General features: G+C 41.9%; 1 protein-coding gene across 1 annotated transcript; it reads right to left on the bottom strand.

Annotated features, from left to right (window-relative positions):
- Positions 1-1,047: 1,047 nt before the first annotated feature.
- On the bottom strand, positions 1,048-23,033 carry LOC120917666 (5-hydroxytryptamine receptor 3A-like). The gene is made up of 9 exons (XM_040329121.1): positions 22,864-23,033; positions 21,020-21,156; positions 19,607-19,651; positions 18,004-18,113; positions 11,929-12,101; positions 8,865-9,025; positions 4,725-4,932; positions 3,385-3,588; positions 1,048-1,443 (listed from the first exon to the last, which is right to left on the bottom strand). Exons 1-9 carry the CDS (start codon positions 22,910-22,912, stop codon positions 1,160-1,162), a joined length of 1,371 nt encoding a protein of 456 aa, XP_040185055.1. The 5' UTR covers positions 22,913-23,033; the 3' UTR covers positions 1,048-1,159.
- Between the last annotated feature and the right edge of the window lie 294 nt (positions 23,034-23,327).

The following is a 23,327-nucleotide window of genomic DNA, read 5'->3' as shown; positions in this document are numbered from 1 at the left end:
CACTGGGAAACACTTTTTGATAGATAAAAAGTGAATTTTATATACATCTATATAGATCAGACCAAAATGAAGGACAAATGAGGAGGAATGAGGGACAGAGGGACATTGCTCCATATCAGGGACAGTCCCTCGAAATCAGGGACAGTTGGGAGGTATGGGTATCTGTACCGTATTTTTCGGCGTATAAGACGACCTTTTACACCGGAATTACACAGCCAAAAACTGGGGGTCGTCTTATACACTGGGTGAAGCAGCTGCCCGATGGATATCAGCCTGCTGGGTGCTCTGTAAAGCTGTATGTATTCTGTATATGTGCCGCCCGGCTAGACTAGAGTCTGCTAAGCCTCCTCGGATTGGAGTAACAACCTCTGCCAATCCGAGCAACCTACATTATGTAGCCTGCTCGGATTGGCAGAGGTTGTTACTCCAATCCGAGCAGGCTTAGCATGCTCAATAGTCATTAACAGAGTGCATCGCCTGCCGGGATTGGCTGAGCGACGCATATACAGAATACATACAGCTTTACAGAGCACCAGGCAGGCTACAGCCTTTTTGTTTTTGAGCAACGCAAGGGATTCGTCTTCAACATTGAGTAGAATATTAGGGGGTCGTCTTATATGTCCAGCCGCCTTATACGCCGGCAAATACGGTAAATACCAGCCACAACCTCCAAAACCCTCCCGTCATGGCTGAACCTCGTGTCATTAAAACAAGGAAAGCTTTGGCACGTTCTAATAGTAACAAATAGTAACTTGTCAAATATGAATGGGATGGAGCTTATTGCCAAGATCCAATACTACGAGGAGGTGTTGAAGTGTGTCGGTCAGAAAAAAACAAGATATTTGGTCATGACAGGAAGGTTTAGGAGGCTGCAGGTATGTGCAGGTTCCTCTTCTGCCAGCATTTTATACCTGCAGCAGGCCCTCTTTCTTACCAATCTGACAGAGTTTCTTCAATGGGAAATAAACTATAGTTTTTTGGAATTCTCCACTGGGCTCTATTTTTAACTATATTTTCTGGCTAGAGGGCAATAAACTGAAATTTCTATTTTAATCCAAAAGTCAGCGCTTCACAGTATTTTAATGAGTAGAAGAAAACAGACATAGTTCAATTGTGATTGAAGTGTGATTTCAAATTGTCACAATTATCAGACAAGCATTTAAAATTTTTGAGACCAGACAACAGTTACATAAATGGTTAAAACTGTTATTATCAGCGTGTATACTATTAATATTAGACGGTCCACCAGGTTAGCTGCCGCAGTACACTGTAACTTGGCAATGTTTTCCATTTTAGTGTCTATCAGTGATTTGTGGATCTTCAAAATGGCTAACAGTAGCCTTTTTAAGAGCTTTACTTCTGTAGATATGTTCAACTGTCTCCCCGTATTTGCTTTCATTTCCACAAGCTCTACGCATATTTTTCCCTTTTTCTGACGGTCACCTGGAATTAGTAAAATTAGGAGTTATTTCTCATGACAGCTCAATTATATATAATTAATTTCTAACAAATAGGACAATTTTACATTCTTTTCTCATGAGAATCCAGAAGATTACAATTTGTTAGCATGCCTATTTATCTTTTTTTGCCGACCAACTCACTTATCATAAAGTGACATGCCAGATGGGAGAGAAGAATTCCTTGCAGAATGTAATATGATAGTGCTGCCCTTCTGCTTACTTGCTTTGAACTGCAGGCACAATATACTATAAAAGCTGTGAAGAAATCTTGGTGCAAATGTGTGGCAAGTTAAGGCAGCATGGTCAGCATTGTCCATCATTGAGCAATATGATATCCCCAGTAGATGTCTTCCTAGCAAAGACTCTAATGCCTAGTACACACGACCGTTTTTTCCGTTGGATAAAAAACCAACAGTTTTCCCGACAGAATTCCTCTCAGCCTGTCTTGCATACACATGACAAAAGTCCACCCGTCCAAAGCACAGTGACGTACAACACATACGACGGGACTACAAAGGGGAAGTTCCATTCCAACGGCGCCACCCTTTGGGCTGCTTTTGCTGATACTCGTATTAGTAAAAGTTTGGTGAAAGACAATTCGCGCTTTTCAGTCTGTTACAGCGTGACTAATGTGATATCTCCATTACGAACGCTAGTTTTACCAGAAAGAGCGCTCCCGTCTCATACTTGATTCTGAGGATGGGTGGTTTTCTGCTCGTCGAAAAACCATACAGATAAACGTTTTTCCCGCTCTGATTTTTGGCCTGACAGGAAAAAAAGAGATCGGAAAAACTGCGATGGAGCATGCACACGGCCCAGGATTCCAGACAAAAAGCTCTCATAGCAGTTTTCCCTTCGGAAAATACACTCGTGTGTACGAGGCATTAGAAAACACTGTGGTGATCTCCCTCAGTTGCCATACTGTTCTATTCAGGCTCTTTTCTGTTTGGAGCATATTATTAAAATTAATTATGATTTTTAGAATATTACTAATGACATGTAAAAAAAATTAGATTGGAAAATAATATTCTTTCATATATTGGTATCGCTTTAATAATTTCAATTGCTTCTGCAATTTAGGTGACATGAAACAAGTGCTTCCCACAATACTTACCCACCCTTCATGACTCCAGCAGGTGCTTTAACCCAGCTCCTGCAATGTTAAGGGTAGAGGGTCTTTGGAGTAGTGGTGTGGCAGGGTACACCTAAATTTGCAGAATGATAGATAAGCCACTCTGTTAAACTCCCTTGCGGTAATCCCGAGTCTGGCTCGGGGTGGAAATCCAGTACCATAAGCGGTATCCCCGAGCCCGACTCGGGATTGCATCGCAGTATCCAGCCAGTGTTTACTTACCGTTCCCCTGGATCCTGCGATGTCTCCCCACTGTGTGAGCGAGCTGTCTCCTCGCTTGATTCACACAGTGCCTGTGTGCCGCCGAGCTCCGTTCCCTGCAACGTTACGACGCACGGGGGCAGAGATCGGCGCCAAATTCAAAAAAATAAAAACACAGTACACATACAGTATACTGTAATCTTACAGATTACAGTACTGTATAAAATAATTACACACCCCTGACCTGCATGCAGTTATATATTATAAAAACTGTTCTTTCTGCCTGGAAACTGTAGATTGTCCATAGCTGTTTTTTTTTGCCCCCCCCCCCCCCCCCACCCCAAATATTGAGCAGCAGCCACCACTGCTCGGAATGCAGCTAAACACACGTAAACACAAGCATAATTAAATTCCATTAAAAGCAAGTATAAACACAGGGAAACTTTATCTGGAAAGCATGTGGATGTACAGGAAGTGATGTAATATCCCCGAAAGGGATACAGACCATAAACATCACTCTTCCCATTGGCCTTTCCCACTTGATAAAAATGGTCCTTACATTTTTTTTTTATAAATCCAACTAGTACTCACTGTTTTCCTGAGGTTCAATGCTGGCCACATCTTTGTGAAGGGTTCTTCGAAAACACAGAAGATATGAGAAATGGTTTAGCATTATGTTTTTTACCCAATGTGGAAGATTTCCTTGTGCCGCATACAGGTTTAGAATGTAGGTGGTTCCAATGGATCCAACTATGCTGCCAAGCATGGTGGCCATACAAACACAGCAGAATATACCTAGGAGAAAGCATTCCACTTTTAAAAAATAAAGCAAACAAAAAAGTATTCAAAAGAAGAAGAACTTATGGAGCCTTAACATTTGTTAAAGCAGACCTTCCATAAAAAACTTTAAAAATAAAGATGTAAATACTTTTCTCAGTTCCAGCTTTTAATGTTGTTGGGAGCAGGTTGCCAACCTTAAAGGGGTTGTAAAGGTTAATCTATTATTTTCTAAATTGGTTCCTTTAGGCCTCGTACACACGATAGGTAAACCAGAGGACAACGGTCTGAAGGACCGTTTTCATCGGTCCAAACCGATCGTGTGTAGGCCCCATAGGTTATTTAAGCTTAGGTTAAAAAAATAGCAACTTGCTTTAAAATTTAATTGCTAACCGATAGGTCAAAACTGAGGGCGTGCCCTTTGAAAACGACAGGTGTGTCGAAACTGGTCAGGGCGGAGCTACGCAGTGACATCATCACGCTCCTACGTGATCCCGGAAGCACGAAGTGTCAGGACACTCTCTACTTTGCAGATAGAGAAAGGAGCTGTGTGTTAGTGGGCGTCTTGACACTCCTGCTCGCCCCCTCCCCCCTCAAGAGGCTTTCTCCACACCAGGGAGAAAGCCTTGCATTACTGTGTGTAGTTACAGACAGAAGAACAGGAAGTGAGGATTTCTCAGAAGAAATAAGGACATTTAAAAGCAAAATGGAAGGGTGAGGTAAGTGAAGGAGGACTGCACTAAGGTAAAGGAAGCTATTTAGGGAAAAAAATGTTTTCCTTAACAACCCCTTTAATTTGATGCACTTTTGATTTGGTTGTGTTTGGTTGAGTTTTTTTTCAATGACATTATATGTCTAAATGATATTTCCAACAGTGTTTTCAAACACTGTTTAGAAGCACAATATACAGTATCGCAGCATTAAATCCAGGCTGTCATTTTGAATGGAAATTGCCAGCAACAGCGGCGGGGTACAGTGGCAGGTAGAGAAAGATGGCCTTTGTTCTTCAATGCACTTTTTATGGGCATACATAGCACACACAGGATATAAAATTGAACCAAAGTCTTTACAGAATACACTGAAAACTGTATTTTTTCATTGGAAGAGTACACTATTCCAAAATGTATATGCTGTTTAAAAAGCTAAAGACATACCTAGCAATGGCGGAGTTTCCGAGAGTGGTAGTATATTATTTAGAATCAAGAGCAGCATAGAGAATCCCAGCACAAGAGACATTTTAAAACCAAGCCGATCTGCTTTGTCCATTTGAATAAACATACTGACCATGTCCAGAGCCACCATGAAATAAACTGGCATAATGAAGGTCAGGACATAAACTGCAGAAACCCTTTCTATTGTGAACTGGAAGGCAAAACAAAAGCTATTAGAATACAGACAAAGCATACATTTTAAAACATCCTTTAAAGTGTCCATTGCTATTTATTTTGCAATCTCAGCTAACAGAACCTGTGCATAAAATGTGTGAAACTCTTGTTTCTTCCTCCATATTCCAAAGAAATACTTATAGTTTAATTGGCTGCTGTCCAACTTGGCCCTATATGTGTATGTTTCCATATCCTTATTCTCCAATAAGAAAATCCATATACATCCACTACTTAAAGTTTTATGTCTCTTTGTAATATCCTCCATGAGCCCCAAACCTCTACTTTTCCTCCTTTCTTCTGGTTAATTGGAATGAGCAGTGCATGTTAGTTGCGGTCATGTGCACTATTCTATGTACACTACACATCCCATAGTCCATGGTGCCTGGTCCATCTTGGGAGAGAGCAACAGAGGATGAATATGTTCCTACATAAAGTGAAAGCATGGAGAACAAATGTAGCCACCCTTTAACAGTAAGTTGCATCACAGCAAGAATTTGGAGATTTGGAGGAAGCTAAGATCAATAGAAGGGACTTTGAGTTAAGAATACAAATTTGTAAAGGAGGCTGGGGGAGAGGGGACCACATGCAGAAGTTTTTTTTATCCTAAATGCATAGAATACATTAAGGTAAAAAAAAGAAATCTGTCTTTAGAACCAGTTTAACCAACTAACAACCGGGCCATAGCTGAATGACAGCTACAGCACGGTCATATACCTCTGGGAGGGCGTACTATGACGTCTTCCCTCACATGGGAGTGTGCCTGCTTGTCGGGTTCTCAGACACTGGCGCATCACGAATCGGGGTAGGGCCAATCGCAGCGGCCCTTTACCACGTGATCGCTCCATCCAATGATGGAGCTATCACTGACAACAAACCGGAGCCAAGTCCGGTTCTCGCCGCTGCACCGAGAAGAGGAGGGAGAAGCTGCAGCATGAGGCTGTGTGAGTTTTTTCTTTCCTATTCCAAGTGCCGATCTGTGCCCCAGAAGTGCACATCTGTGCCACAGCAGTACTCTACAGTACCCCATCAGTGGACATCAGTACCCAGCAGTGCCACATATGTTCCCCATCAGTGCTCTACAGTGCCCATCATGCTCTACAGTGCCATGAAAGTGCCCAGCAATGCCCCATCAGTGCACATCTGTGCCTCATCAGTGTCCAGCAATGCCCCATCAGTGCCATATCTGTGCTTTACAATGCCCAACAGTGCCATATGTGTGCTACATCAGTGCCACATCTGTGCTCTACAGTGCCCAATCAGTGTATCCTCATCAGCGCCCATCAGTGTTGTAAAAAATGCGTTTTAATTTTCTTTCCACATTTTCCCAAGAATTGTGGGATTTTTTTTTTCAAAAGACTCATACAGCCTCATAGAATATACGTTAGGGTGTTTGTTTTCCAAAATTGGGTCATTTTGTGGGCATTTTCATTGTGCTGGTGCTCAAGGGCCTTCAAAAGTGTGATATGTCGTCAGGAAAGTATATGTGTAATTTATGCTCATAGAACACCGGATGGTGCTCCCTGCATGTTGGGGTATGTGGTTAGGCTGTGTAAAAGTCTCACACATGTGGTATGGCCATACTCAGGATTAGTAGCATAATGTATTTTGGGGTGTAAATGTGAGCGAAATAACCTGCTAATATGACAATTTTGTAAAAAAAAAATCTTAATTTTGCAAAGAATTGTGGGAATAAATTACAACTTCAAAAAACTCACCATGAGTCTTACTAAATACATTGGAATGTCTACTTTCCAAAAAGGGGTAAGTTGGGGGGTGTTTGTACTTTCCTGGCTTGTTAGGGTCTTAAGAAATGAGATAGTCCGTGGTCAATTTTCAATGATTGGCACCATAGCTTGTAGACTCTCTAGCTTTCACAAAGACCAAATAATATACACTGATATAAATCGTATATAATAATAATAATTTTGGTTATTTTTACCAAAGATATGTAGCAGTATAAATATTGGCCAAAATGTACAAAGAAAAAATACTAATTTGCAAAATTTTATAAATATATTTAGAAACTAAGAAAAATTTGATTTTTTTTTTTTTACAAAATGTTTGGTCTTTTTTTATTTATGGCGCAAAAAATAAAAAACCCAGTGGTGATTAAATACCACCAAAAGAAAGCTCTATATGTCTGAAAAAAAGGACGAAAATGTCATATGAGTACAGTGTTGCATGACTGGGTAAACGCCATTCAAAGTGTGAGAGCACTGAAAGCTGAAAATTGGCCTGATTAACCGCTTAAAGCGGTTAATCAGGCCCTCAAAATGAAGTTTTCAGCATTGCTAGCTTTAACCCTATTTACAGATGATAGTGTTGAATTTTTTTTTTAAAAATGCTCCCTTACCTCTTATCTCCTCTACTTTCTGGTTTTCAGCCCAGCGGGGAGTGGGCGTGTCACTATATTCCCCGACGGCTCTTTGCATTCTGGGAGCTGACTGTGTGTTCTCCTGTGAGTGACGTGCAGGCCATGTCAAATAGCTAGGCACCGTAGTCTCACGCTAGCTAGGCTGTCATGTGACGCGGGAAGCGGGTCACATGACTCGCAAAGCGTGTCATATGATGAGGGAGGGCGGATACATCTTCCCCTATTATAATTAACACAGCGGGGCGTGTCCTTTTCAGGACGCCGCCGGCCGTTGTGATAGCAATAGCAGTGTTGATGGCGCAGCTCGCCGTCGACACTGCGCATGCGCGGGATTACGCAGTGAATGCTGAAAGAACAGCATTCGCCGCATCCCGGAAGAAGGAACAGGAAGGCTTCAGAGTGCCCACAATTAAGATGGCAATGTCCATCACTATATTTTATAAAATATTATTTTATGGGAAAAGAGGATCCTGGCGGCTGCTAAAACGGGACATGTGAGTAAAATAAATACTATAGTAAAAAGCAGCAGATTAGTGTTTAAAAAAAAAAAAACGTTTTCCCACAGAACCTCCGCTTTAAGGAGAGCCTCCTGCAGATATACGTCGGCAGAATGGCACGGCTGGGCACAAGCACGTACAGGTACGTCCTCTTTAATTGCCCAGCCGTGGGTTCAAAGCTCAGTGACCGTGACCGCGGGACCCGTGGACCTGATCGCCGCTGGAGTCCCGCGATCGGTCCCCGAAAACTGAAGAACGGGGAGAGCTGCAATTGTCATTTTCACAGTAAACAATGCATTTTAAATGCATTTTTTTGCAGTGAAAATGACAAGGGTCCCAAAAATGTGTCAAAATTGGCCGAAGTGTCCGCCATAATGTCGCAGTCACGAAAAAAAACGCTGATCGCCGCCATTAGTAGTAAAAAAAAAAAATAATAATAAAAATGCAATAAAACTATCCCCTATTTTGTAAACGCTATAAATTTTCCACAAACCAATCAATAAACGCTTATTGCGATTTTTTTTTACGAAAAATATGTAGAAGAAAACGTATCGGCCTAAACTGAGGAAAAAAATGTTTTTTTATATATTTTTGGGGGATATTTATTATAGCAAAATGTAAAAAATATTCATTTTTTTCAAAATTGTCGCTCTATTTTTGTTTATAGCGCAAAAACTAAAAACCGCAGAGGTGATCAAATACCACCAAAAGAAAGCTCTATTTGTGGGAAAAAAAGGATGCCAATTTTGTTTGGGAGCCACGTCGCACGACCGCGCAATTGTCAGTTAAAGCGACGCAGTGCCGAATCGCCGGGTCCAGGTCTTAAGTGGTTAAGAAGGGGGTTTAAGTGCCCAATTGGCAAGTGGTTAAATATGCTGGGTGATTTATCAGCTTCAATAATTTCTATGGTGGTCTTTTAGTAATGAACAGTCACAAGCTAAAGCAATTCCAATTTCTGAACTGATTATTGGCTTTTATTGACATACTCTTCTAGTGAATACCAAGCGATAGATTTTTCCCAGCTGTCCCATTCCATACCGTATAAAACACCTTGCTGTAATTGTTACCATTGAGATTATAGATTTCCTGGGCTACACTGATGTCAGTGAGAATCCAATCTCCTTTTGCCATAAAGTAGTCCTTTGTATGGTTAAAGAACTCTGTGGAATTATGTAAAGGCATCATTTGTATGTCATCAGCTAAAAAAATAAAATGAAATTGTTTATTTCATAAGGCACATAGCAAGGTATATTGATTTGTAAATGCAAAAGAAATGCAAATTACGATGTGCAATAAGTGCAGAACCATAGTAACCAATTAGAGTTTAGGTTAGGTTAACACCGGTGTCTGCAATATCCAGTGTTTTATTTTTATTTTTTGATTCATGTTTTTTCATGCATTTTTCATGAGAAATGGGACCAAAACAGTACCTGTATTATCTTGCCCAACACATGGCAGCACAGCACACTGGTGTGAACGGGCATCGTAGTAAACAATGATGATCCTTTTGTGCATTACCACGAGTTGGGCATTGTACAACAGATCTCTCAGATGTGAACAAGGCTTTATTCTTCAATAATCTAACTAGAATGTACTGTAATCTTTCTGGCTTGTATGGGTTGCTTATTTTTAGTCAATACTTTTTCTTATATAAAGGCATAATACGTAATAGTCAAAAATAAAAATATATAACCTGCACTAAGATTTAAGGGCCAGATTCACGTAGCTTGGGCGCAGCGTAACGTAACCCGTTTACGTTACACCGCTGCAAGTTTTCAGATTTAGTGCCCGATCCACAAAGCACTTACCTGGAAATTTGCGGCGGTGTATCGTAAACACGTCTGGCGCAAGGCGGCCCAATTCAAATAGGACGGGTACCATTTAAATTAGGCGCGCTCCCGCGCCGGACGTACTGCGCACGCTCCCGTCGCAAATTTCCCGACGTTCTTTGCGCGAAATTACGACGCGCCGACGTTTTAAGAATCACGACGTCATCAAAGCACTTACGCCGGGAAAAAGAAAAAATTCAAAAAAAATTCAAAATCGACGCGGGAAAGACGGGCATACTTTAACATGGTGGAGTACTTTTCCTTCATGTTAAAGGTGCACTATCTTTGCGACGGAAATCTAACACTTGCGACGACGTAACAACGGGAAAAACCTTTGTGGATCGCCGTAACTCCTAATTTGCATACCCGATGCTGGTTTACGACGCAAACTCCCCCCAGCGGCGGCCGCGGTATTGCATCCTAAGATCCGACAGTGTAAGTCCATTACACCTGCCGGATCTAAGGGATATCTATGCGTAACTGATTCTATGAATCAGTCGCATAGATACTCTGAGAGATACGACGGAGTATCTGAGATACTCCGTCGTATCTCCGCTGTGAATCTGGCCCTTAATCGGTAGCAGCACCTGGTGTATATACCTGAATACTCTGCTTGAAATAAAATATTGAAAAACAAGTGTGCTTACCCCTAAAATAAAATTATTACTTTCATATGCATAAAAAGGTCAATAATACATGTCACAAGAACAATATGATGAATAATATGCAACCCTCTCCCCAAAATAAAATAAATGAATTAAAAAATCTGTGCAACACAATCATAAAGAAACAAAGTGCAAAGAATTAGGTATACATAACTTATTTTTTAAAAATGCAAATGTAAATGATAATATACTGTATATATGCAACTAAATCCCCAATTGAAACTGAGATTGGAAAGCCTGCCTTTACACACACACATGAACTTTAATGGCATCCCAGTCTTAGTCTGTAGGGTTCAATATTGGGTTGGCCCACCAATTGCAGCTATAACAGATTCAACTCTTCTGGGAAGGCTGTCCACGAAGTTTAGGAATGTTTGACCATTCTTCCAGAAGCGCATTTGTGAGGTCAGGCACTGATGTTGGACCCAAAGGAGTTCTATCGGGTTGAGGTCAGGACTCTGTGCAGGCCAGTTAAGTTCCTCCACCCCAAACTCACTCATCCATGTCTTTATGGACACATGCAGTAAAATCAAACAACAGTTAAAGTGGAAGTAAAGCATTTTTTGGCACTTGTATCGACCTAAGGCTTACCTGTAGAGATGAGCTTGATGTTTGAGTCGAACGTAGGTTCGACTCAAACATCGGGTGTAAGCCTGTTCACCGAACAGCGAATATTATCGAGCGTTCGTGGCAAATTCAAGCGCCCATAATGCACTGCGAGATTGCAGTGCATTGATGTCTAATGATCGGCACCTGACCTGCATGCTTTGGCCAATCATAGCACATGTATGTGTGTAGTGTGTATGTGTGAGTATACGGCTGTTATATAGGCAAGGGCGGGGTCATCCGTTTACGTCACTGGGTGGCCCTGCCCTTGCCTATATAACAGCTGTCACAGCCAAGAGACACCAGTCCCATCGAGGCAGAGTATTTTTTTTCTATTTTTCTGGTCCATCTGTGCTGACCCACATAGGGGGGCTGGGATCTGGGGCCCCCTTGTTAAAGGGGGCTTCCAGATTCCGATAAGCCCCGCCCGCAGATCCCCACAACCACCGGGCAAGGGTTGTGGGGATGAGGCCCTTGTCCCTATCAACTTGGGTACAAGGTGCCTTGAGAGGGACCACAAAGCACCCTCCCCATGTTGAGGGCAAGTGGCCTGGTATGGTTCATTGAAGTCAATGCACAACTGATTATTTTCGTTTCCATTGACTTCAATGGGGAAACTCGCTTTGATATGCAAGTACTTTGGATTACGAGCATTCTCCTGGAACGGATTATGCTCGTAATCCAAGATTCCACTGTATTTGCCTTTAGCGAAACATCTCCAAGGACTCTGGCTAAGCAACTCTCTAACATTAAAGGTGCCACAGGTGAACATAGTGAGATATAAGGAGATACATAGATTTCAGCAATTGTATTACATTACAATCGGTATTCAGTACAACTAATTCAGAAGAGTAAATAAATGATAACATTAGCATACTTTACATGTTTGAAATCAGATGTATGGTGGTAGACAAGGTAGGAGTCGACCCTCACTCAAGGGAAGATGATGTAGGTGTAGATCAGCTTTAAATAGATATAGGATAATTTTAAACACATACATACCTTGATAAATATAAGAGCCAAATGAAAGGTTACAGACTTGTGTGTCGAAGGGAAAATTGAAAATATCTAATTTACAAGCAGCAACAGTCTGTAAGCTTCTAATATCAGTTATATTTCCATCATAATAGACAATGTAGAATGGATTTTTTTGAGATTTATCATCATAGGTAATCCTGTATAAATACATGTTATATTGTAAAGCCTTAGAATCATACATATCTAACTTAAACCACAATGTGTGGCCTAAAAAGTAACATTGCATGGATTTTAACTTAAAGGAACACTAAAGTAAAAAAAAATTTAGATCAGTGATACGCCGGCATAACTCACACTTTGCGCCGGCTTATCTGTTTTCTGTATGCCGAAAACAAGATAAGCCGGTTTTCAGCAAAGATCTGACAGGCGTAATTGTATTACACCGTCGGATCTTAACTGCAATTTTAAAATGGCCGCTGGGGGCGTTCTCGTTGATTTACACCGAGAATATGTAAATCAGCGAGATACGCCAATTCACGAACGTACGCGGGCCCGACGCAGTCACTTTACGCCGTTTACGTAAGGGTTTTCCTGGCGTAAAGATAAAGCTGTCCAAAGCAGGCGCATCCTATGTTAAGCATGGACGTCGTGACCGCGGGAAATTTGAAAATGTTTACGTCGTTTGCGTAACTCGTCCGTGAATGGGGATTTACGTCGATTACGTTCACGTCAAAAACACCGTCATAATTCGGAGCATGCGCACTGGGATTTTTCTAAGGCCGGCACATGCGCAGTACGTTCGGCGCGTGGACGAGCCTAATTTAAATAGGAGACGCCCCCTACCCGCCCAATTTTTAGGCCGCCCAATTTACGCTACGCTGCCGCAACTTAACGCGCAAGTGCTTTGTGAATACAGCACTTGCGTGTTAAGTTGCGGCGGCTTAACGTAAATAAGAAAAGTTACGCCGTCGCAACTTTATGAATCTGGTCCAGTGTGTTTATTCTGGTTTGAAATAGCCCATAGAAATTATTGGTTTGGCATTAACAATTTGTTAAAAATGTCATAGTTAGTCATTTTTGCTTTTCTGTCCCTTTTTGTTACATAGCATAGAATGTTGTAGATAACTAGACAAATGATCTAATTATTGAACATTATTGTGACTTAAAGTGGAGGTTCACCCGTACATAACATTTTTTAGCCTTAGATTCCTGCTTATTTTGTCTAGGGGAATCGGCTAGTTTTTTTTTAATCGAAGCAGTACTTACCGTTTACGAGATGCATCTTCTCCGCCGCTTCCGGGTATGGGCTGCGGGACTGGGCGTTCCTATTTTGATTGACAGTCTTCCGAGAGGCTTCCGACGTTCGCATCCATCGCGTCACGATTTTCCGAAAGAAGCCGAACGTCGGTGCGCAGGCGCAGTATAGAGCCGCACCGACGTTCGGCTTCTTTCGGCTACTCGTGACGCGATGGATGCGACCGTCCGAAGCCTCTCGGAAGACTGTCAATCAAGAAGGAACGCCCGCTCCCGAAGACCCATACCCGGGAAGCGACGGAGAAGATCACTCTCTACAACGGTAAGTACTGCTCGGATTTTAAAACAACTAGCTGATTCCCCAAGACAAAATGAACATCAATCTACAGGTAAAAAATATTTTTAGGGTGAACTCCCTCTTTAAGCCTCGTACACACGCTCAGTTTTCTCGGCAAGAACCAGAAAGAAAACTACTGACAAAGCTTTCTCGCCGAGTAAACAGAGCGTGTGTACGAGGCTTTCAGGTTTCTCGTCTGGAAATCTGTCCAGAATCTTGACGAGAAAAATAGAGATCCTGCTCTCTATTTTCTCATCGAGATTCTTGTCGGCCTGTTTCCCAACGAGAAACCCGAAAGTGTGTATACTTACCTGTCGCCGTGGAAACCCGCGCATGCTCGAAAATTAATTTGACGCATGTGCGGTAGCTTCCAGGGCATAGGTAGGGTGAAGCAAGATGGCGGCGACGGCATTGAATGTGACGAGCGCATGCTCATCGTACGCGATGACGTCACCGCGTTCTTGCCTTTCAAGAGAACCGCGGTTCTTTTGAAAGGTCTGTCTGTACATTCTTGCCAAGAATCTCGTCTGGAAAAATTACGTTTGACGAGATTCTTGCCCATGTGTATGAGGCTTAACTGTTAAGCACTCTTGCCTTGCAACCCTTAGATCTTGCATATTAACTTAATGGGCTTCGTATGTGCTCTACAAGTTTGGGAGAACTTACTCCCAATATCCAGCATGCTGGGGGTAGCTTAGCTTCTGTCCAAACTGAGTGCATCGACTGTGGTATAGACATTGGATTACTTTTATGTATCTTCCATACCACATTTTAAATGCTCTTCATGTCAGATCATTAAATTAAAAAAAAGTGTAGAAAGTGCTATGTAACACTTTGAGTGTTTTGTACTCACTTGCAAGGCATATTTGCCGTTTTCCATTCTGCTCCAGCAATCATCAAAGTGGGTTTTTCTAGCAGAAAGATATTTCTTTAGATGGTAAAGGGTCTAGTGACAAACATTTGGCCCTGTAGCTAGCTATTCAAATATAAAAAGGTTGCTATTGTTGAACTTCTGATAACGCTAGTGACTGATCTGACCCCTTTTGACTTCAATGTGTTCTGGGTTGCTGGTGTAGCGCCCTCCTGGATAGGTGCTAGGGATTAGGTAAATCTAGCTTTGGCTCAGAGCTGCTATTTTGATTTCAGGCAAATTTAGTGTTGAAAATTGTAATCAATTCTGTTGAAAATTCTGGCCTGTTCAGCATTTCTATTGCTGCAAGTTTGATTGCTCTCTCTGGTTTCTAGAGAACTGTGGATCTCTCTGGAACATGTGGAACAAGGCAAATAGACAGCATGAATATTTATACAGCACTAACCAATCCTGGGGAGAGTGGCCCAGATGGCTGCTGGTAGTCTGTACAAATACTTTGAGACACAGAGCTTCCAGGTTTTTTTTTTGTAGGAGAGGAACACAGCCTAAGGGAGGCTGCTTGCCCCCTTAGGTTATCTTGCCATGTGCTTGTGGAATGCTGAGGCCTCAGGTGGATGACCCATGGACCTGCTTTGCTGCAGTTACAGAGAGCTGACTGAGGGTGACTGAAGCTGTTGTGTGAAGATCTAGTCTGGTGTCACAGGAAAAAAAGTTGTCGTATGGCTGTTGAAAGGAGACAGCCAACTTTCCAAGGACATTTTGTGAGTACAGGTTGCTGTGAGAGATGTTAGAAACTGTGGGGTGCTGCCACTAGACATGTGCAATTAGTTTAGGTCTGAATACAAATACATGTGATGTCAGAAGGGGCCGGCGCCTTCGGTTGATGTAGACGGGTGGCCCCGCCCTTTGCTGATGTAAGAACTGCCAAAGCCCAGAGCGGGCAGGAGGCCTCCCAGGAGGCGAGAGTGTTTTTATTTTTTTCGGTTCTGGCGGGCGTCGTCAAAAACAGTTTCTTGTGGTTATTACCTTTTGACATGTTTTTGGTGAATGTATACCTATTCAGATAGGGGGAGCCGGGATCTGGGGGCCCCCTTGTCCCCATCAACATGGGAAAAAGGTGCTTTGGGGTGGAGGGCACAGAGCCCTCCCCTGCCCCAAAGCACCCACCCCCCATGTTGAGGACATGGGGCCTGGTATGGTTCAGGAGGGGACACTCACTCCCTCCCCTTTCCTGACTTGCCGGGCTGCATGCTCAGATAAGAGTCTGGTATGGATTTTGGGGGGGACCCTACACCTTTAAAAAAAAAAAAATTCTATTGCCAGCATTGTTTTCTTTACATTCTACTCTCAGTGGGTAAGTCTACTGACAAATGATGACTCATGACTGTTAAGGACATGGGCAGCCAGCTTCCTGGCCCATTGCTGATCAACCAGCTATTTCTTCACACAGAATTTGGATCGGTCGATCATTTTTCGACCGATCTGAATTCTAATCGTTCTGAAAAGTTGGAATTCATTAGAGAATTAATAAATGAAATACATTGTAACTAAAATTATACTAAATTTTACGAAAACAAAACAAAACTAAACTAATTCAGAAAGCAAACTAAATGCCTGCTGTTGGTGAGGCTCAACACTCATTTCCCAAAAAGGTTTAATCCCTTGGGACAGATCAAATTTCTTTGATTGATCCTCCCTGGGTATATATGTCATTCTCAGACACTGAGTCAGGCATAGGTGGCAAAGTGAAATAAAGGAAATGCTCAGAGGGTACAAGCACCTTGAAGTATGCTGGTAATGGATGAAGTCCGTTTATGGGGAAAGATTAAATATTGATCGATCGATTTGCCAAAACTTCTTGAAATAAAAGGTGTAGCTATAGGGCAACTTTTTTCCTTTTACTCTTGTGGCACAGACGTCCCCCCATTAGACCTCTTGGTGGGTCTTGGGGAGTATCCGGAATCGTGACCATTCATTGGGTGGTAATGTTTTAAAAAAAAGGTCCCACAAAAGCTCAAGGATCAGCCACATTTGTGGTGAAACATGTAGAGGCAACCATTTGTTTGTAATATGACCATTGGGCTATCTATAGCCCTAATTGTATAAGTAGTTTTATATTGTTTATGTATCAATACATTTTGTATTCTTTGTATAATAGATTTTTAGATTTTTTGCACCTTAACCTTCCTGGCGGTATGATTCTTTCAGATTTTTGATGCTGAAAGTGGTACCATTATTTTGCATGGAAATTTTGGCGTTTTATATTGTAGGCCTGTAATTCTTAGGAATAACTTACTCAAATCTGTCCAAACAAGAGTCTAGTAGACAAAATCATAAATTATAATATAATAAATAACTATAAATAATTATAACAAATAATAATGTAATTATAATAAAAAATATTCAATAATATAATCAAATCAAAAACACTGAAATTTTCTCAGTTGCAGAATTGTCGCTGTCATTGCTTTCAGTGTTTGATGACGAATTTCCCCACAAATCGCTAATACTCAATTCTGCAAGTGATTCTAATTTATTATTGCTGTTTTCTAGCTGGTCTAAAACCACTTTTGACGTAAACGGACACTTTTTGGTTGCTATGGACAATCACCAGTTTCCAGGCAGAAAGAACAGTTTTTATAATAATATATAACTGCATGCAGGACACTGGACAAACCACTAGGGACAAATGGGATATGTAATTATTTGATACAGTACTGTAATCTGTAAGATTACAGTATACTGTATCTATACTGTGTTTTTTACTTTTTAAATTTGGCACTGAACTCTGCCCCCGTGCGTCGCAACGCTCGGGAACGGAGCTCGGCACTCGGCACTGTGAATGGAGTGGCTTCCAAACACAGCGGGGAGACATCGCAGGATCCAGGGACAAGGTAAGTAACTTTCCCTGTATCCTGCAATACAATCCCGAGTCTGGCTCGGGGTTACCGCTTTTGGTATGAAAAATTCACCCTGAGCCAGACTCGGGAATACCGCCAGTCTGGCGGTATTCTCTTGGGGCATATACACTTTTCTGTTATACTCTATAGGAGGTGGTGCATTTATTGAAATCTCTGGGCTTCATGAATAATTTGATAAACTACTTGAACCCGGTCTTTCCACCCACGGGACGTGCACACCAGCTCCAGACGGTGCCTTGGGTCCTGATTGGAAAGAATGATAGCAGTGCAGCTATTGGCTCCCGCTGCTGTCAATCAAATCCAATGACGTGGGGGGCAGGGCCCTGCTGTCTGTGTCAATGGACGCAACAGCAGGACATAGGAGTGCACCCGCACGAGTACCCCGAGGGAGATCGGCTCTCCAACGGGGCATTCAAGAAGAGTAGGATCCAGCAGCACCACTGAGGGACCCCAGAAGAGGAGGATCGGGGACACTCTGTGCAATTCCAACTGCACAGAGGAGGCAAGCATAACATGTTTGTTTGTTTTTGTTTTTAAAAACGAACCTTTAGTTATCCTTCAAGATCTGAAATAGCTGTAGCTTCATTACTTCAAACTGTTTTCCTCTGCCCCTGTTACTATACAATTCCTCATTTGTTAGTGTGTCTTAATTAAAAAAATAAAATAGTTTTTTCTGATCAGAAACTCATAAAATATGGTTATATTGTTAAGCTTACATTTCATAGATATAGAGGTCTGGCTGCCAAAAATTATCACGTTTTATGTACATTTCCTTGATCCCGCAATACGAATCTGGGTTCCATGAAATGAATTCATTCTTCCACTGCTGTGGAAAGAAGTTGAGAATAATGCACTTGAAATTTGCAAATACAGAACGTGCAAAGTATGCTATATCTAATTGGCTGTAATCCTTCATGATTTCTTACATTGACATTGTTCATTGCACACTAGACACAATTTCTAGTTCAGTTTAGAAATGAAGTTCTGGTCCAGTGCTCTAGCATGGGTTCGCAGTGAATCTCCAGGATTTGTGAAGTTTGTATATCGCAAACTTTTGGCCAAAAAGGATCTCAGGTTTTCAGCTAGAAATATGAAACAACCTATAATGCAGCACATAACCTGCCAATGGCCAACCAAGTTACCAGAGCCAACAGTTTTAAAAAATGAATAACCCAGTCCCCCTTTTTTTATGGGGTTGGCTAACAGCAGCCATATTGTCAGTATATGTTGGAACTGTTTAGAAAAAATGTCAATTCTGTGTAATATGTAAATGGCATATCTGAGAGGGTGTGGGAATGTATGTAAATTGCATTTCTTTCCGCACCCGCAGCAAAAAACACACTGCTGTTTAGCAGAGGCGTTGGTGTGCCATTATTCCTAATGACACCCCCATACACATGCTGGGAACCGCACAACACTATGTGGTTTCCCTATGGCTGTGTTTTTGGGAAAAGGTGCAGGGACCCTTTCCCTTCATTTTTCATAGGTACAGCAGTCCATTTAAATTAATGGTGGCCGTGTTGCGCAAACATGGCCGCCGGGAAGGCGTGAAAAAAACAGTGTACGCCCTCCCTCCTGTCCTTGCCAGGCCCTTAGGGTCTGCTATTGATTTTAAGGCGAACTCAATGCCAAGAAAATAAAAAAATAAAAATGCTCTTGCCTCCTGGGAGGCCTTCCGTCAACTGCTGCTCTGCGCTTTTACAGTTCTTATATAGGCAAGAGGCTATAAACATGGGCATAAAGTACTTTGGGGCAGGAGGGGCAGAGCCCCTTGCTACAGAGCACCCACCCATGTTGAGGGTATGGGGTCTAGTATAGTTCAAGAGGGGGGTCGCTCACTCATCCCCCCTTTCAGGCTGCATGCTCGGATAAGAGTCTGGCATTGATCTTGGGGGGACCCCCATGCCATTTTTTTATTTTGGGGGGTGGCTTCCCCTCAAAATCCATACCAGACCTAAGGGTCTAGTATGGATTTACGGGGGGGGGGGGCGCCATTTTTGTTTTCAAATTTTCTATTGCCAGCAAATTAGGCAATATTTTTTTTTCATTAAGCTGTCAGGGGTCTTACAACTCATTGGTTGTAAGGATGCAGTGGCTGGCTTCTCGGCCCAGCACCATAACAACCTATTGACTGTGCGCTCGGCAGGCAAACATGCCACCGAGCACACAGAAAATGTGGGCGATCGGGGAACACCCAAATGGGCAATGTTCAGGCTGCACTTGCTCGGCACGTACCGCTCACACATCCCTAACTACAAAGATATCCTACGTAATAATGCCACCATCCTATCGTTATAATTACTTTGGAACATTACTTACCATAGAAAAATAACCAACGGTAGTAATTGCTTGCATGCTCATATCCTGTAAAAAAGAAAAAAGAAAAATGTAAACATTGGCTATTCTATAGGGAAATATCAAAATGTTCATTGTAAATAAGCAGTACCCTTAAAAAAAAAAAAAAAAATTTCTACATACTTACCTGTAAAATCAATTTTTTTAAGTACATCACGGGACACAGAGCAGGCTATAATCCTGACAATGTGGGTTATATGCCACCTATAGGTGAATGGACACTGGAAAATCAATCAAACAGGAAGTCCTCCCCTTTATAACCCCTCCTACACAGGAAGTACTTCAGTTTTGTAGAAAGCAATGAAATTCCAAAAAGAAGGGAGGGAGAAATCCAAGAAATTGATTTTATAGGTAAGTATGTGGAAAAAATCTAATTTTCTTTATCGTACATCGTGGGACACAGAGCAGGCTATAATCATGACTATGTGGGATATCCCAATGAAATAAACTCTGAGGGGTGGGAGACACTACAATAATCACTGCCATAAATCCAAAAAGAATCTACTCTGCCATTTGTGAGACACTGCGGCAAAAAGCAGTATCCTCTTTAGGTCTGGTAAATCCTTGTGAATGCATACACCAAAAACACTGTAGCGGCCTTGCAAATCTGAGCCGCTGATGCCTGATGGCGGATAGCCCCACAGGACCTTACCCTTTAAACCATAGGTATGAATGATTAACTGGCGGATTCAATGTGAAATAGTTGACTAGGATGCCGCCTGCCCTTCCTATACCCTACTGGCAGCAAAAAAACAGGATTCCTGATCTGTGCCGACAAACGCAAGTAAATCCTGACCACCCAAACTACATCCAGAGTATGCAGGGGTCCTTCCCCTGCTGACTGGAATAGGAAAACTGAAAGGCAAGACACTGTCCTGATTCAAGTAAAAGCTAGAAGCCACTAAAAGCAAGAAGATGGATGAGTCCGGAACATTACCTCATAATGCAAGATCAGGAACGGCTCTACCACTCCTCCTCCCGAATAGATAGTAACCAAAGAAGCCTTCTAGTCAAAGGACTAACTGAGTCTCTTGAATTAGTTGAAAATTGAGCCTCTGTCAGAACAACCATAACCAAGTTCAGGTCCCAAGAACACAAAGGTGGCCTAATAGGCGGGAGTGTCCTTGATATCAAGACACAAAATACGAATAGAGGCGTAAGAAAGAAATGGTCTCTGGAAATAGATAGAGTCGAATAAGATTCCCAGGCCCTGTGATGGAAGTTCTCTGAAGTCAGCTTCCTGGCACTCAACAGTGTGAAGATAACAGGAACCCGGACCCCACAATAGCCAGGTCTCATTTTCCCTTGCCCTGGGATTTTTTTTATATATTTTAGATATGTAACTAAAATCCATGAATAAAATAATAATAGTCTTACCAAACTGACGACTGATACCAGAGAAAAATCAACCGTTACTATAGTAGGCATGGTCCAATTTTTCACCGGGCGCACCTTTTGTTTTGGATAATTCAGTTTAATATCATTGTAAGAACAATTCTCACAGTACAGTACATCTAAAGTAGGAGAAGAAGATAAGGATAACACTTAATAAACTTTATAGTATCTATAAACTGAGTAAACAAGGTAGAAAGCACATTTACACAGCAATGATGAAAATAAAATATTTACTTAAAGGGGTTGTAAAAAATTGTATTTATTTTTTTAAATAACAAGCATGTTATACTTACCTCCACTGTGCAGCTCGTTTTGCACAGAGTGGCCCCCAACTTGGTCTTCTGGGGTCCCTCGGCAGCTGTCTCTGGTCCTCCCCACAAGAACTCCACATATTCATGCGAGCAAGCTTGCATTGTGTGGAGTCCTTGTGGGCGCGCTCCAGTGATACAGCGAGCGGCCATAGCCGCTCACTGTATCACTCGGTCCCGCCCCTCGGCGCGCCACATCATTTGATGTGATTGACTGCAGCACCAGCCAATGGTTGCGCTGCTTTTAATCCATCCGCTCTAGCCAATAAACGGCCAGGCTGAGCGGCAAAGAGGATGTCGGGGCCGAGCGCGAGACTTTCGAGGGGTCAAGTAAGTATAACGGGGGCCGATATAGTCGGCCCCATGTTGAGGGCATGTGGCCTGGTATGGTTCAGGAGGGGGGGAGGGCCTGGTAATGGACTGGGGGGGGACCTCTGCCGTTTTTTTCAATGACTTAGATCTGTATTCCCGGGACCGACAATTCATTAATAGCCGTGAGTAATTTAAATTACCTTTTTCCTTTAGAAATTACATTTTGTGCAGGGACAGTTCTAAACACGGGAAATACGTGCCACTTTACAGGCATACACACCTCCCAGGTACGAAATTTAAAGGAATATTTCACTTTAAGCATTATTAAAATCACTGCTCCTGAAAAAATGGCAGTTTTTAAAACTTTTTTTTGCATTGATACATGTTCCCTGTGGCAGGACCCGGGTCCCCAAACACTTTTTATGACAATAACTTGCATATTAACCTTTAAAATGAACACTTTTTTATTTCTCCCATAGACTTTTAAAGGGTGTTCCGCGGCTTTTCGAACAGCACCGCCCGGCCAGCCATACTGTCCTCGGGCCTTTCTGTGCATTTCCGAACAGCGCTGATTGCTGTGATCGGCGATGTTCAGCTCTATTCGGCTTCGACGCCCCCCCTCCACCTAAGGCCAAAAGCGGTACTGCACGCCTCTTTGGCCTGAATCTTGCTCGTTTTTCGAGACAACCCTCGCAAACCGAGTCACGATTTTTTAAAATACAGTGCTCGTATTGCGAAATGCTCGATAACTGTGTTACTCGCAATCCGAGGTTCCACTGTATTTTTTGGCCTAAATTGAGGAAGAAATTTGATTTTGTAAAAAATGTTATTGGATATATTTGATAGCAGAAAGTAAAAAACGCAGCGCTGTATCGCAAAAAATGGCATGGACATGAAGGGGGTAAACCTTCTGAAGCTGAAGTAGTTAATGAAGGTTTCTGCACCTTGCCTCATTTTATAGCCCCAACTTCAATATTTTCATGAAATGCAAATATGTGTTTTAGTGCCATTCAGATTTAGAACTAAAGTAGCTATGATGTGCAAAGGATTACAAACTAGCATTATACAGTTTAAAACAGTCAGAACTTGAAAATGGTTGCAGATTTGTTGCTTTGGTCTACTACAATTTGTACATTTCTATGACATTCCTTTGAATGTAATACAATGGAATCAATCGTATTATAAGTTATATAAGATTTGACTTACCGAAAAAAAGCAGAACAGTGAGATACAACCACCAGCCGTATGGAGACATGGTCCTGAACAAGAACACCTTCAATTCTCTATGACATGTTTGAAGAGATGTGGGGGAGATATTAGATTGTGGGAATGGAACTGAACCTGTTTTGTACACGCCTGTTTAATCTCATATGGACTAAAAATGTGTAACAGAAAAAATACCCAGAGCAACCTGAATTTTGTGCATTGTTTCTTAGATAAAGGATATAAGAATAGAAAATGTCACAGAAGTGAGATATTGATCTCTTATTTCCAGTATGTCCTGTTTCTCAAGTAGTCCATACAGCACAAAGGCTGCTTGCGCTGGTTCTGTTATCATCTTAATAACCCTTTATAAATTTTGTGGTGAATTTTAGATATTTCTATCAATAACAATGCACAAAATTCAGGTTGCTTTGGGTATTTTTTCTGTTACACATTTCTTTTGAAAA

This window comes from Rana temporaria, chromosome 11 (assembly GCF_905171775.1).
Source record: "Rana temporaria chromosome 11, aRanTem1.1, whole genome shotgun sequence".
Lineage (NCBI taxonomy): Eukaryota > Metazoa > Chordata > Amphibia > Anura > Ranidae > Rana > Rana temporaria.
Note: the sequence above shows the minus strand (reverse complement) of the source record. Positions and strands in the feature narration are given on the sequence as shown.